Below are 14,271 nucleotides of genomic sequence, written 5' to 3'. Positions count from 1 at the left end.
TTCTGGTTTTGTTGGTCTTCCCTTTTCTCTACCTCCCTCCACATTGGGGTGTGCGTGTGTGGCTTTCCTAAAATGGCTGTCATCAGGGGCCTTCCACTCACCTCCGTGCTTCCTGAAATGCTCTTCCTTTGACTTCCATGACAACACTGTCCTAATTTTTCCACTACTTCTGGTTCTCTACTTATGCCTTAAATGCCGGTGCTTCCTAAGAGTCTGATCTTAGCCCTATTCTCTCCTCTACGGTATTCTCTATACTCTACGTATAATCCCTTCTAAGAGATACAATAGGGGAAGAGCCTAGACACTAGGACCACTTTCAGGTCTTATCACTTTCTGGCTGTGTGTGTGTGTGTGTGTGTGTGTGTGTGTGTGAGAGAGAGAGAGAGAGAGAGAGAGAGAGAGAGAGAGAGAGAGAGAGAGATCTTGGGCAGGTTCTCTAACATCTCTGAGGTTTCCTCATTTATAAAACGGGACTAATAAGAGTATCTACTTCATAGGGACAGAAGAAGGAGTAAATAAGTGAAGTACCTGGCACACAGTAAGTGCTCAGTAGCTTTGAAGTGGTATAACCATGGCTTCCACTATCATTTAGTTGAATAACTAGATTAGTTATTAAGCTAATATTTAGTTGATGAGTTGATAAATTCTAATTCTCTAGCTGATACTTCTTTTCTGAGTTACAAGTCCATTTAACCAGCTAAACATTTCCAATTGCATCTAGGGCTCCTTAAATTCAACATTCACAACAAACTCATTTCCGTCTTCCCACTCCGACTCCAACCAAAACTGCTCTTGTTCTTGTATTCTTTCTCTGAGATGAAGAAGAGCACCATCCATCCAAAGGGCCAAGCCTTTGAAGTTATTTAATAAAGTTTCCTACCATTCTCTCAACGACACCTACCCTAAACGTAAAAACCTAATTAGTCACCAAATCTTTTCAGTTTTGCTTCCTAACTCTCTTCTCTCCTGGGGGCAAGAGCCCCCTCCCTCCAGTCTCTTTCCTCTCATACCATCCTTCTTTCACACTGCAGTCAGGGGTGCATCCTTTTAAATATTTTTCATCATCTGTCCATTCACCTTCAGGATAAAACCCCCAATTTTTAGCATAGCATATGAGGTACTTCATCGACTTGTCTCTTTCTGGCCCTGTAATTTTATCTTCCACCATCCCTAGTTCCAGGACACAAAACTGCCTATAATTCCCAACCTTGTTACCCTGTCCTTCACCTTTATGCCTTTATTGATACAACCTAGAATGACCTTCCCTCCATTCTCTGTCTACATAATCCTTATTCTATTATAATATTTCCAACTCCAGCAACACCATCCCAAATTGAATTTTTAAAAAACCCAATAAGTGAAGGAGAGCTAACAGATGCTAACTTTCCAATACAGTGCTAACACGCAACACAGAGTGCTTTTGTGCCTTTATTTCTGAGACATACAATAGATTTCTTCTTTAGTCGTTTTATTTTTTGCTTTTCATTGTCTGGTAATGACTTTTTGGGGGAGGAGTTGGAGAGTTGGATTATATCTCTAACCAAAATGTTATAATAAGAGATCCAGATGGTGAGGAAAACTTGGTGAAAAAACACAAACTGTGGAAGAGGACGAGGTGCTCAGCTATTTTCCTAAATCGTATTAGCCATTTTTCCTCCTTTTTCTTCTCTCCCTCCTTCCCTCTCTCCCTAACTCTCTGTCTCTCTGTCCCTATCTGTCTCAATGTCTCTCTCTTTCTCCATTTCTGTCTCTCACACACACATTTCTCTTAAGGCAAAAATCACTCTCTGTGTTCTTTTTAAATCCCTCGGTTTTATGTTTTATTGCTCCAAGTCTGCCTCTCTGGGGTTCTTGTATAGACTCGTTATTTCCCTCTGTAAAGAAGCTGTTTAGTTCATCTTTGCCTGGTTTGTAAGAACCCACGGGAGGCAGTCTGTGCAGCCCAGTCTCTCTTCCATCCTGCCCCCCCCCCCCCAATTTTGGCTGGAGCAGCAAGTCTGTCAATCCCAGGCGAGAGACAAGGCAGACAAAGGTTCGTTTGTGAAGAACCTCCTTCCAGCACCTCCTCTCTTCTCCTTTTGCCCAAACTCACCCAGTGGGTTGGAGCATTTTAAAAGATTCCTCTGCCAAGAAGACCAAAAGGAAAGAAGAAGAAAAGGTATGTAATTTTTTTTCTTAAAAATCATTTTATGTCATTTATTCTGTTCCAAACTAGTGCTACAGAATAGAGCAAATGTATTTATGTGTTCAGTCATAAGAGAAAGATAGAAAGAGACCCTCTAAAGAAATGACGGATGTATTTTGAAAGAGAAGATGCTTCTTAGAATAAAGGAAAAGAATCAGACTGAAAGAGAAGAGAAACTGTAAATTCCTTAATTGGGAAAGTCACTTCATCAAAGTTTTAAAAAGAGGCAGCTTCCTCTCTGTTAGTTCTGATTAACACACACATCCACTCTGAATCTAGTCTGACATAACAGGAGCTTATTAGTCCATCTCTCAGAACTATGTGAGAATGATGAAGTATATCATTTTTAAAAAATGCAATAGCTATATCTCTATAATATGTACTCGACATCACGTTAACTACAATGTCTAAGAAAGCAAACGGTTTTTGCTTTTTAAAAATCCCGATTCCTGAAAAGAAACTGGTATAAATGTGTGACACAAAAAGGGAATTCATTGAATTTATCCTTGGTGTCTCGGCCATGAGACACAGCACTGTCTGTACTGCTAAGATAAAGGGAACCCTTTTTCCCTTTGGGGCTTATAAAAATTCCTCTCCTAAATTCCTTAACTTAGTTACACAGTCTGTGAAAAGCTCTCCGAAATGCTGGTCCTTTTCTCCACGATAAAGATCTATTGTGGTCAGAAAAACAATAAGAATGATGCAAGACTGAATATTAATATTAATATCATTTTCTAGCATTCTCTGACAGGCCTGAAGCCAGATCACCTTCAGGGAGGATATGGACTTTAGTTTTCTACTGATGAAGTTCTCTTGTTTTAGTGATGCTCGAAAGGCTTACCCACTTTCTAATACCACTTCAATTCCTTTAACATACACTTTGAGAAGTTTCACTTCAGGATTCAGTCATTCTAACACAAACCTCTTCTGACACAGTTAATAAGAAACAGAGAGAAGTTTTGAAATAACAGTGGTTTTCATCCTCTTAAGAAAGATGGAAAAACATCACAGACTGGACAGCAATTTTAATCTCGTGCAACTATAATTTTGATATTTTAAATGTCAAGTTCTGGGCTGTAATTTTCATTTACTTTTGTAGCTTTTGCTTCTCTCTTGCTATGTTTTGAAAGAAATCTGAAAATGGACTGCTCTTTCTGTCTAATTCATCAACTCAGTTTCATTCCACTTCTTTTAATACCAGTTCCCAGAACTGACATCAGTTGCCTATATGAACATTGCACCATAAATGTCTCAGCACTTAAAACTACAGAGCCCTGTTAGTTTTGGCCATTAATACCTTTTCTTTTTAAGTCTCCATTTAACTCCAACCAGTCAGAAGCTTTCTGGTGCCAAACACCCTCACACAATCAAGATTTGCAATTCCCTACCTATATGATGGTGGCAATGATTTATTGCTTAACTGGAAACATATTGCCCATAACTCTGTATCCTCTGCATTGATCTTTTCAATATTATGCCACTATTGGAATATGAATGGTATCATACATTAGGCACAGCATTAATTACATAAAATTGAATTTAAAAAAAGGATAACTGAGGATGTCTTGCTTATTCCTCCAGATATTCCGTTTTCAGCCTTATTTTCTTCTATAATTTGGATATACTCCAGTAGGAATTTTAAGTGCATGTGCTTAAAAAAATATAGAGTAATTTGCTTCAAATTTGCCAGTCATTTCATCTTGTTGGAACTTGAAAAATATATGGTTTTGACGGATTGCCAAGAATTAAGGTTGGTGTCTTCTAATGTTAAAACCAATCAATGTATCACAGGAACATACTGGTTCAGACGTTTTTTTCCTCTTGCAAAATAAAAATTAAAACCATTTATCTGCACTTAAATAAAGAAAGAAGACTAGCTTACACATGTCATTTCTAAAGAGTTAAAAAGAAAAATAAAACTACCAGTAAGTGCTTGCCAGGTGTGGAACTTTCCATCGTTGTATGTGACTGAGACTGTGACAGAAACACTATTTTATGCTCTGGCATGGACATAGTCAGGAGAGGTGCATGGTATGGCAACATACCCACTTACTTTTCCAGCAATTTAGTTTTCATTCCTTCAGTGAATATTTTCTGAACACTGTGAGCCGAGCGTTGAAGCGGGCATTCTGAGAGATGCAGAAAAAGTAGCAGTTAGAGTCCTTGCCTTTATGTTGCTGCATCTCCTCTTGCAGTCCTTTGAATGTTGGTTCACTCTAGCCCTCAGTCCTTTGCCGCTTCTCTTTTCAACCTATACTCACTACCCTGCCAGAAAAAAATAGCTATAAATACTATCAATGAATATCTGGATGACTCTCACATTTGCATTTCCAGCCCTGACCTCAGACTCATATTCAACTCCCTACCCAACATCTTTACTTGGATTGGACATCTAGCAGGCATCTCAAACTTGTCCAAACATTTACTTTTGAATTTCCCCCAAATTGACTGCATCCACTTCTTTCTCAGCTCAATAAATGTGAATAGCCTTTAGGTAAAAAAAAGAGTCAACCTTGATTCCTTCCTTCTTGCGTCATATCTTCCACCAAGTTTCACCGATAGCCTCTTTTTCTACTTCCACTCTTGTCTCACCACAACACATCTTTATAGAGTAAAAAAAAAAAAAAAGATTGTTTTTAAAGACATAAATCGGATCATGTTACTATTCTATCAAAATCTTCCAATCGTTTCCCAATAGACTCAAAAAAATCTAAAGTTCTTATCATGTCCTATAAGGCCCTTTATGATCTTTCCTGATCTTCCTTCCCGGGTCTAGGTAAATTCACAAAATGACCATCACTAAATGGCGAAATGGCTTTTAGTGAATTTCCCACTCCCAGCTGTAGGTAGTCACATTCTCCATATGGCTGACTGGCTTAGGGAAAATGTTGACAATGACAAGGCATTATTTAGCCAAATTCACAGTTCTTGTAGTACAGATCCTTCATAAGTGCTATGGGAAAATACAGCAAGGAAGCTGTTAGCGTGGTATGCGCTGGATCAGGGAAGGCCTCTGAGAACAGATGAGTTTGAGGTTTGGTCAGAAATTAACATAAAGGGAAGAGATGAGAAGAACAAGGCAAAGATACAGGTGAAAGATTGAAGAGATGACTGGTCTAACTCGATTAGCTCAGCAGTAGTGAATGACAGGTATGGCGGGCAAGTGGAAAGAAGACCGGACGATTAGCCAAAAGAAGTTCAGTCTTTTGGATAACATGAAACTTCTGTAGGTTCTTGCTCAGGGTTAAAAATGTGTTTTCAGAGAAGCATTCATTTAATACTACAAATATGGACCAAGCATTGTATTAGCCACTGGGTATGTGGTGGTAGAAGGTAAGTCAGAGAAAGAAATTAGAGTTTTAAAGAAATGATGTTTCTAACATAAATGTTAGAGTTTCCCAGTATCCTGTCACTGGCCTTCTCAATTTCTCCTTTTTTTTCAGGAGAGCAAATACTTTTTATTCCTTAATTTTTGTTGGCTTGTTTAGCACTGTGTATACAATTTGAAAGGTTTTGCCATGTGTATATAATTAAGCATCAACATCGCAGTCTAGATAGTGAATTTATCCATCACCCACAAATTTCCTCATGTTCCTCTGTACACTTTCCTGTCCTCACCTCCTTGGTACCACTTCAGGCAACCACTGATCTGCTTTCTGTTACTAGGTTAGCTTTCATTTTCTAGATCAATTTCTCCTTCTTAACACCTTCACTTATGCACACCAAAAGGAAAGGCATCAAAATGTTAACAGTACTCTCTACATTAAAACTCTGGTTGAATTTTATTCTATCTATGATTTTCTGTATTGTCCATGTTTTACATTGGGTATTATTACTTTTTATCGAGAAAAAAATATTTTTAAAAAATCTAATCAGGTTTATGTCTCTAATTAGAATCTAATGGAAAGAAAACAAGCAGTTAACAGTCATAAAATGAGTTCAGGAACAAACAATAACTATATGCAGGAAATATAAGAAGGGTAATGAGAAATTGGCTAAATGCATGAGTTTATCCAACAGCCATAAAAATTAGACAAATAAGCTGGATTACCAAAAATAAGAACATTACTACATAACAAAAAAGTAGGAAGATCGAAGCTATAAAAGCTATTTTAAAATACCAAAGACTTAAAATAATAGTAAAAAAATTCTTTAAATCCATTAGGCAAGAAGATTAAAATGAGTTTATGACTTTCCTCCTATATCTCCCATAGACCCAAACTTTTGATAGAGAAAAATCTAGTGAGAGAGGTTAGAGAAAAGGCAGATGGTGTGTGTTGTTGTTGAAGCTTCTGATAAATGTACACCACATACAAATATACATATTTTAAGTCAGGTATGAGATATCTGACCATAATAAATGTTAGTTATGACCAAAAAAGAAAAAAAAAGAAAATAACCAGAATTTGGGAAGTACATTTTAAAATCAGATTATTTATAAAAAATTAAATACAATTAAAACAATAGTACCTGATGACATGTAAATTTAAAGATTTGACAGCTCGCTAACCTCTTTCAGTAATAAATAGTTCTCTGCAACTAGATATTGAGTTTAGTATTCTGAGAAACTCCTCTGACTATAAGTATCTAGAGATTAGGATATATGATCTATTCTTTCACTAATCTGCCAAGCACTGTTTCAGCTCACTAACCTATTTTAGTAATAAACAGCTCTCTGCAACTAGGTCTTGAGTTTAGGATTCTAGTCAGAATACTAAGTATCTAGAGATAGGATATACGATCTATTCCTTCACTAATGTGCCAAGCACTGTTTCAGGTGCTTGGGATACACAACAGACAAAACTCTGCCTTCCTGGAGTGTACATTCAAGTCTGGGGAGACATAATAAAAATATTTTATAACAATTTAGAGGTTCATAAATGCCACGGAAAAGTAGAGCCACTAAGGCAGATTGAGAATGTGTGAGGAGAGCTATAAGTTTAAATAGGATAGTGGGGCAGGTCTTATTGAGGAACAAAGTAAGGAAAGACTTGAAGAGGCTGAGGGAGTGACAGGTGCAGACATCTGGTGGAAGAGCTTTTCAAAGAGAGGACATCACCAGTGCAAAAGCCCTAAAGCAAGAACGGGTCTGGTATTTTTGAGGAATAGCTGGAATAGAATGAACAAGAGGAACGGTAGATGCTTTCAGAGAGGTAATGGGGACCCAGATTGCATATGGAAGCCACTGCACTGATTGTAGCTTTTTCGCAAATGAACTGGAGTTTTTGGACGAGGATAGGTTTAGTTATTAATATTTTCCTTTGATATTCCTGGTACTTAGGATAGTGCCTGGCATAAAGGAAACACTCAAGAAAAGTTGGTTAAATGGGACCAGATTAAACCAGCTTGTTCCTGTTTTCCTGTCTCTCACATAATTACTTAATCACTTTATCAGTGAGCCCCACATCAGTGCTATTCTCTGACTCTGTCACTTGACCAATATTGGCTGCTTTTCTTCTGAATACCCTTGCCAGTTTGGTCTTGGTATGGGCAGAGAGATTCTAAGTTACCTGAGACAGTATGTAAAGATTTGGACCTGAAGATAAGGGAATGATTCCAGGCTATATTTCAGCAGCCTGTTTCATCTAGAAAAAATAAACAAGCATCATTCCAGAAGTAGGAAGGGCAGCCTGAATGGCTCCTTGTGCAAACCATAATGGGCCTTATTTGTTGTATTTTGGGACCCAATAGCTACTTACCCTATTCAAAAAAATGGGAGTCAGAGGAGCCATAAGTTAATTGGGGAAAAGGAGTAAAAGAAGGGAAAAACATAGTTCTGAGAATTTGGCTTAAGTATTAAAATTACCAGCATACCACGCAGTTCATTTTTAGGCTCTGTAAGATTTGGGTATATGTCCTTCATATTCCTCCCAAAATAGCTACAAATAGTAAGAGTGACATAAAAAACTTTGCTTCTGCCTAAAACAGAGTAACAAGAACCAGGTTTATCCATTCCCTTAAAACAACAAAAAACCGACAATACATAACACGACTTTTGCCAAAACACTGAATTTTTAAGGAAGAATACGGATTCCTGAGAGATGGGAAATAAATGAGGTGAGCCCTACAATTCCCTCCAGTCTACTGCCTTGGTAGATGCATCTAATCACTGAAAACATCATACTAAAATTTCCTTTCAACAATATTGTTTTCTTTCAAAGTATTAAGTTTGTGCAAAAGTAATTGCGGTTTAAAAGATTTTAAAAAATTGCAAAAACCGCAATGACTTTTGCACTAACCTAATACAATGAACATATCTATCTTACCCTCTTTTTAATACTCCACACTAGCAAAGATACTTTGGCACCTGTCAACAAGATAAAAACTGAATGGCTGTGGATGCTGATTCTGGTTCCTCCACTATTTTGCTACTAAAATAGCCTCCATTCTTTTCATGTCTCATATGGAAGGCAGAAAGGCCTGATTAAATAGATGATAAATAGTCCACAGTTGTATGCAAATGCTGTACTTAAGAGTTATCTCCTGGAGGAGGAATTAGACTTGTTTGGTACAATTCCAAGAGTTCAAACTAGGACTGGTGGACAGTAACTACAGAAAAATATTTTACAGTAAGGGAAACATTAGAATTATATCAGTAGAATATGTTGACTTAGCCAATAATGAGTTCCCCGTCATTGTAAGTGTTTAAGAACAGGCTATATGTTTATTAGGGGGAATTCAAGCCTCTGTTTCCAATAGAAGCTAAAATGAAACAATCTATGTAGAAATAAAAATTCACAATATTATGAAAAAATTGCAACAAAAATGTGTCCCAGAAATAATTCTGAAAGATTTAAAAAACTTAATTGTATTATATCTATAGAATATTTTCTGTCAATGTCAGCATAAATGGGCTTTTTGTTTCCATCAGAGTGGAACTCAAGTTCTTTGACAGTATTGTTCAGATGTGCAACGTCAAGAACCACTGTACTGGATGATGCTATTTGTTATAGAAATTTATCAGACTTTTACTATCTTACAAAGCAGTTTTTCTCTACTGAATACACACACACACACACAAAATACTTTGGGTACTTAAAGTGCAAATTATAGCTCTGACCACCACCTTTTCCCTTCCCCCAGCATTTCTCATAGATCACAGGCATTTAATTTTTAACACACGTTCTAAGTGATTTTTATTGTAGATGGTTTTAAAACTTGGAGAAATACAAAATCAACTCCTTTCTATGCAGTTTATGGGAATGCTACAGAACTTTATGTGTAGATGAATTCCATCTTTAAAACGAACAAACAAACAAAGAAAACCAAACTCTGACACACTTTGGATTTTCTTCTCAGGGCCAAAAGCCAACATGAAATTTATAGTACTTGCTGTCACCGTTGGGCTAACTTTGCTGCTAGGAGTCCAAACCATGCCTGCAAATCGACTCTCTTGCTACAGAAAGATACTAAAAGATCGCAACTGTCACAACCTTCCTGAAGGAGTAGCTGACCTGACAAAGATTGATGTGAACGCCCAGGATCATTTCTGGGATGGGAAGGGATGTGAGATGATCTGTTACTGCAACTTCAGTGAATTGCTCTGCTGCCCAAAGTAAGGAAAGTATATTGCTATGAAACGTATGCATAACAATTCTTTTAAAGACACCTTTATAATGAGTTTGCTGAAATTACTCACCCTTTTTAGTAAAATCCTGTTCAAATCTCAGCTATTTTATAGAATTATCGCCATTGTGTGTGGAACTGAATGTTTTAATTTAAGAAACAGAGTTTGGTAGATTTTAATAAAACCAAATGAAATCCAGAAAATTAATAACACTCCAATCTATTACATTCTAAATTCCCTATCTGATTTTTACCACAAAACAATCCATCAGTAGCAGAGATCAACTTCAAGGTCGATACTTTAAACCAATATGAAAATTAATAAAAGGCTTTAGATAAAAGATTCCAGTGAACAGGATCAAGTAATTAACTGGACAAAAGGTTGGTAACGGTCAAAGACTTTCTAGCTCTATGTATGAGTTAACCATCAATGAACTAGATAAAAATTATCCACTAAGTTGGAAAGTAGATTATTTTAAGTTTAATACAATAGTAGATAAACCAATAAATATTTTTAGTTCTTGATTTTAGTTCCTGGTTACCGAGGAATCTTTCAAATACTATGGTCTGGGCTATTTCGTAATAAGTTTTTTTCTAATTACTTTAAACATGTCATCAAATTTTCATTTTTCTAAGAAACCTGTGAAGTAGAAAGAGCAGATATAATCATCTTATCAAGGAAAGGTACAGAGAGGTAAAATGACCAGCACCATCCCACCTAACTAGTTAATATCAGCACTGACAGTAGAAACCAGGTCTTCTGATTTGGACTGTTTTTTCTACCAAGCCAATTGGTTCTTAATGTGCGGTTCTCAGAACAGCAGCTTCAGGATCAGCTGAATTCTTATTAACAATGTGTATCTACGCTTGGGCTCGAGATACTAAATCAGGAATGTTAGAGGTGAGGAGCAGCAATCATGGCTTAACAAGCTCTCTAAGTGTTTTTGATGTATGACAAGTTTGAAAAACACGGTACTCAATGATAATTTCAAGAACGTGAGTTAACTGATTCCACAAAATGACTTAATTTTCCCCAGACTATATAAATGAAATACCATCTAATATTAAAATACCATGTTTGCTTTTTTGTAATTATAAAGTTTGAATCCAATTTACAGAAATGTGCTTGTATTTATTTTATGATACACTTTTATGATTAGCTGTGTTAATGAATGAGAATAAAAGTATGAATATATAAAAGTAATTTCTATGTAATTTGAGGTTATCTTTTCCCCAGGAGCAATAAATTTATTTTGCTAAATATATATATATATATATATATATATATATATATATATATATATATATTTATATTTATATTTATATTTATATTTATATATGTACATATTTTTTTCTCCCTGTAAACACAAGTTTTAATTTGACATCCTATTTTTTTGCATTTTTCTAGAGATACAGTTGACATACAGCACTGTATAAGTTTACCGGTACAAGGCATAATGGCTTGACAGACATAAACCTATTACAAAATGATTACTGTAAGTTTAGTTATCGTTAACATGCATTACTTCATATAGTTACCAAGATTTTAAAAATTTTTCCTTGTAATTAGAACCTTTGGGGTTTACTCTGCTAGCAAATTTCAAAAAATACCACACAGCAGTGCTAATTATAGTTATCATGTTGTACATTATACACTAAGTATATTTCTAATAAGCCATAATCATATATACCATTTTATATTATTCCATGCATTTTTTTAAAAACTTTTTATTTATTTTAAGTGTGTTTTTCCAGGACCCATCAGCTCCAAGTAAAGTAGTTGTTTCAATCTAGTTGGGAGGGCGCAGCTCACACAGGCCCATGTGGGGATCCAACCGGCAACCCTGGTGGGTGTTACGAGCATCGCGCTCTAACCAACTGAGCTAACCAGCCACCCTCTCCATACATTTTTATACATTACCTTTTGTGATCTTTTCAACAAGAGTAGAGTAGCTTAACATTTCTCCTTCCCTATAAAAACTAGAAATTTATTTACTGACTTTCTAAGAGATGCTTAATCTTCTGTCTTATCTATAGATTTAAACTTCATGGCCCATCCCACTCATATCAAAGTAATGAGGTGTTTTTTTTTGTATGATTATAAGGTTTTGACATCAACTAATTTTCCTTTTATTTATAAATAAATGGTACTGTAATATCAGTGACAAATAGTGTAAAGTAGAATTGATTACCTTCTTGGTCTTTGTGTCTCCTGTGGCAAGTCCTCCCATTCATTCTCTTTGTACTTTATTCACCTAAAAAGAATAGTCATCTGAAATCCTGGAAATCACTGTCCATTTTTAACCCAGAAAAGAATAATACATATCTTAGCTTTCAGCTAAATGTAACCGATGTTCTATTTTCTTTCAGAGATGTCTTCTTTGGACCAAAGATCTCTTTTGTGATCCCTTGCAACAATCACTGAGAATCTTCATGTATTCTGGAGAACACCACCCTTAATTTCCCAGAAACTGCACTATATCAGTGTAACTGCAATTCTAGTTTCTATCCAGTGCAATGAAGCACAGATTCTATAAATTTTTACTTGTCCAAGACAAGCAAACTTGTGTTAAATAAGTAGTAATAAAAATTAATTCAATTTAATTATTCTCTGTGGACATTGTTGGCACTGGTTAAAAATTCTGGCTAGAAAATTTTCATCTATGAAGTGTTCACTATGTTCAGTAAAAGAATTCTGTACCCCAGATGAATAGCCATAATCCTGGCTCAAAGACTGAGAATCTTTAGTTCTTAGTTGAGTTATTGACCATCTAATACTTAATGGAAAGAATCAGATACAAATTGAGGTTCTTAGAAGGGAAACTAGAAGTTTTCTAGTAAGAGGGAAAAGGTGCCAATGTTTGAGTATATTATGCATGCACTATTTTAAGTACATGTTCATTTTACTCTCTTAAAAATAACAATAACCTTCAAGCTAAGTATTCTTAAACCCATTTTTTGGCTGCTAACTCAAGTTTAAGAATTTGCCAAAAATTAAAGCAAGAATTTGAGCAGAGTCCTAATTCCAAAGCCCATATACTACACACAGTCACACACACAGTTGTATCCTTAAAGCTCTGAGGCCTATCCCAATGTATCAATTTTTCTTGAGAACAACAAAACATGCATTTAAAAGAAAACACCATGTTAATGGATGAGAATTAAAAAGTCACATGAATTTTAAAAGTAAATAAAACAGATGCCTTCAAAGGTATTTTCTGATTGTTAGAAACAGCTTTGATTATGCCCCCATAGTGGGATTTCAGAAAGTCCTTCATGCTATAAAAATTTATTACACGATCACTAAGTGCAAGCTATTATTAAGATCGGGGGATGTAGTACTGAATAAGATGGACTTGTCTTCTTGGAATTTGTATTCTATCAAAAGTGTAATAATTGCAAATAATTATTTATAAATGTGAAGCCTGTGACAGGAGAGGTATAGGGTGCTATACAAAATATTGCTGTGGGGACAAGTTGGAGAAGCACCATACCAGTAGTAAATCTAGGAGATATCCTTTTGTGAATAATAGTGACATTATTTAATGGAAATAGATCCTTGGAGATCCCTAATCTGCTTGTGAAGACCACACCTATGGTAGCTGGTATCTATTCGGTGTTCAATAAGTGTTACTGGGCTGAAACAAATAATTTTGAGGCAGTCAGAATTCAGTTCCTCTTAAAAACTGCATAAACATAAGCCAGAACATATTTTCAAATAGTAAGACCTCCTACAAAAATGCATGAAGTAGAACAGTTAAAAAAAAAAATCAAACTTGTTTTTTCAACATAACATGATTTGATTGGGCTTTTTTTTCTTCACTGAGTTGACTGGTATTAAAATCGGACTACCTCAATAATGAAAGTCTTATATCCTTTCTGGAACAGTGCATAGAATAGGTAAATAAAGAAAATCATTAGTTAACCAGTTTCATTATCTACTTGGTATAGCCTCTCTTTAAGGGAGAAAATAAGTGGTAAAGATTCAGTATCTCTAGAAATGACACAACAGAGTGAGGGCATATGTGAGGCAACAATGGCTTTTGAATAAATGATCCCTTATTACTACAATTAAAACCTGATGAGAAAAATAGTATTTGAAAAAAAGCTAAATATTTAATAAATGGAATTTTATAGATTATAGTAATTATTCTTCATCATATTCTTTCCAGAAATAACTTTGTAATACGAAATTCAATTACATTCTTTTAGAAATTATTGTATTATAGAAGCATACATTCTTTCTTATACGACCAAATAAATGTAAAAAAATGAATATTCACACAACTTACCTTATGCAACATTTTCTGACTAGGTCATTATGTTTTGAAAAGCCGAATTTCATTCAGTCTTATTAATGAATAGGCCCTTTATTTTTTCAATAGCTTTCAGGTACAAGACAACTAAGCTTTTATTAAAAATTTACTATTGTTCTAAACACTGTCTTACAACTGAATGAGGTAGATACTGTCATGATCCCTGTTCTATGGCCAAAGTGCCAAGGTTTAGAGAGATTAAAT

At 35.4% G+C, this 14,271-nt stretch overlaps 2 protein-coding genes across 12 annotated transcripts in view; one reads left to right on the top strand and one right to left on the bottom strand.

The window, feature by feature from the left end:
- The window catches only part of SAP30 (Sin3A associated protein 30), a 104,784-nt gene that overhangs the window by 76,347 nt on the left and 14,166 nt on the right, over positions 1-14,271 (bottom strand). The window contains exons 4-6 of one of the 11 annotated variants that reach the window (XR_002137467.3): positions 11,944-12,006; positions 4,698-4,787; positions 4,239-4,314 (exon numbers count right to left, since the gene is read on the bottom strand). The exons of 9 other annotated variants lie outside the window; for them this stretch is intronic. Coding sequence is in view for 1 of the 2 variants with exons in the window: in XM_019733178.3 (XP_019588737.1) it covers positions 11,983-12,006 (24 nt within the window). In the remaining variant the exon portion in view is untranslated. The remainder of the gene's footprint in view (positions 1-4,238; positions 4,315-4,697; positions 4,788-11,943; positions 12,007-14,271) is intronic. One more of the 11 variants, XM_019733178.3, reaches the window with a different exon arrangement.
- Positions 1,999-12,355, top strand: SCRG1 (stimulator of chondrogenesis 1). The gene is made up of 3 exons (XM_019733179.3): positions 1,999-2,158; positions 9,485-9,740; positions 12,122-12,355. Exons 2-3 carry the CDS (start codon positions 9,499-9,501, stop codon positions 12,174-12,176), a joined length of 297 nt encoding a protein of 98 aa, XP_019588738.2. The 5' UTR covers positions 1,999-2,158; positions 9,485-9,498; the 3' UTR covers positions 12,177-12,355.

Source organism: Rhinolophus sinicus, chromosome 15, assembly GCF_057876585.1.
Source record: "Rhinolophus sinicus isolate RSI-liver-muscle chromosome 15, RSI-T2T, whole genome shotgun sequence".
Classification (NCBI taxonomy): domain Eukaryota; kingdom Metazoa; phylum Chordata; class Mammalia; order Chiroptera; family Rhinolophidae; genus Rhinolophus; species Rhinolophus sinicus.
The sequence above is the reverse complement of the archived record's forward strand: the minus strand, read 5'-3'. Positions and strand labels throughout refer to the sequence as shown.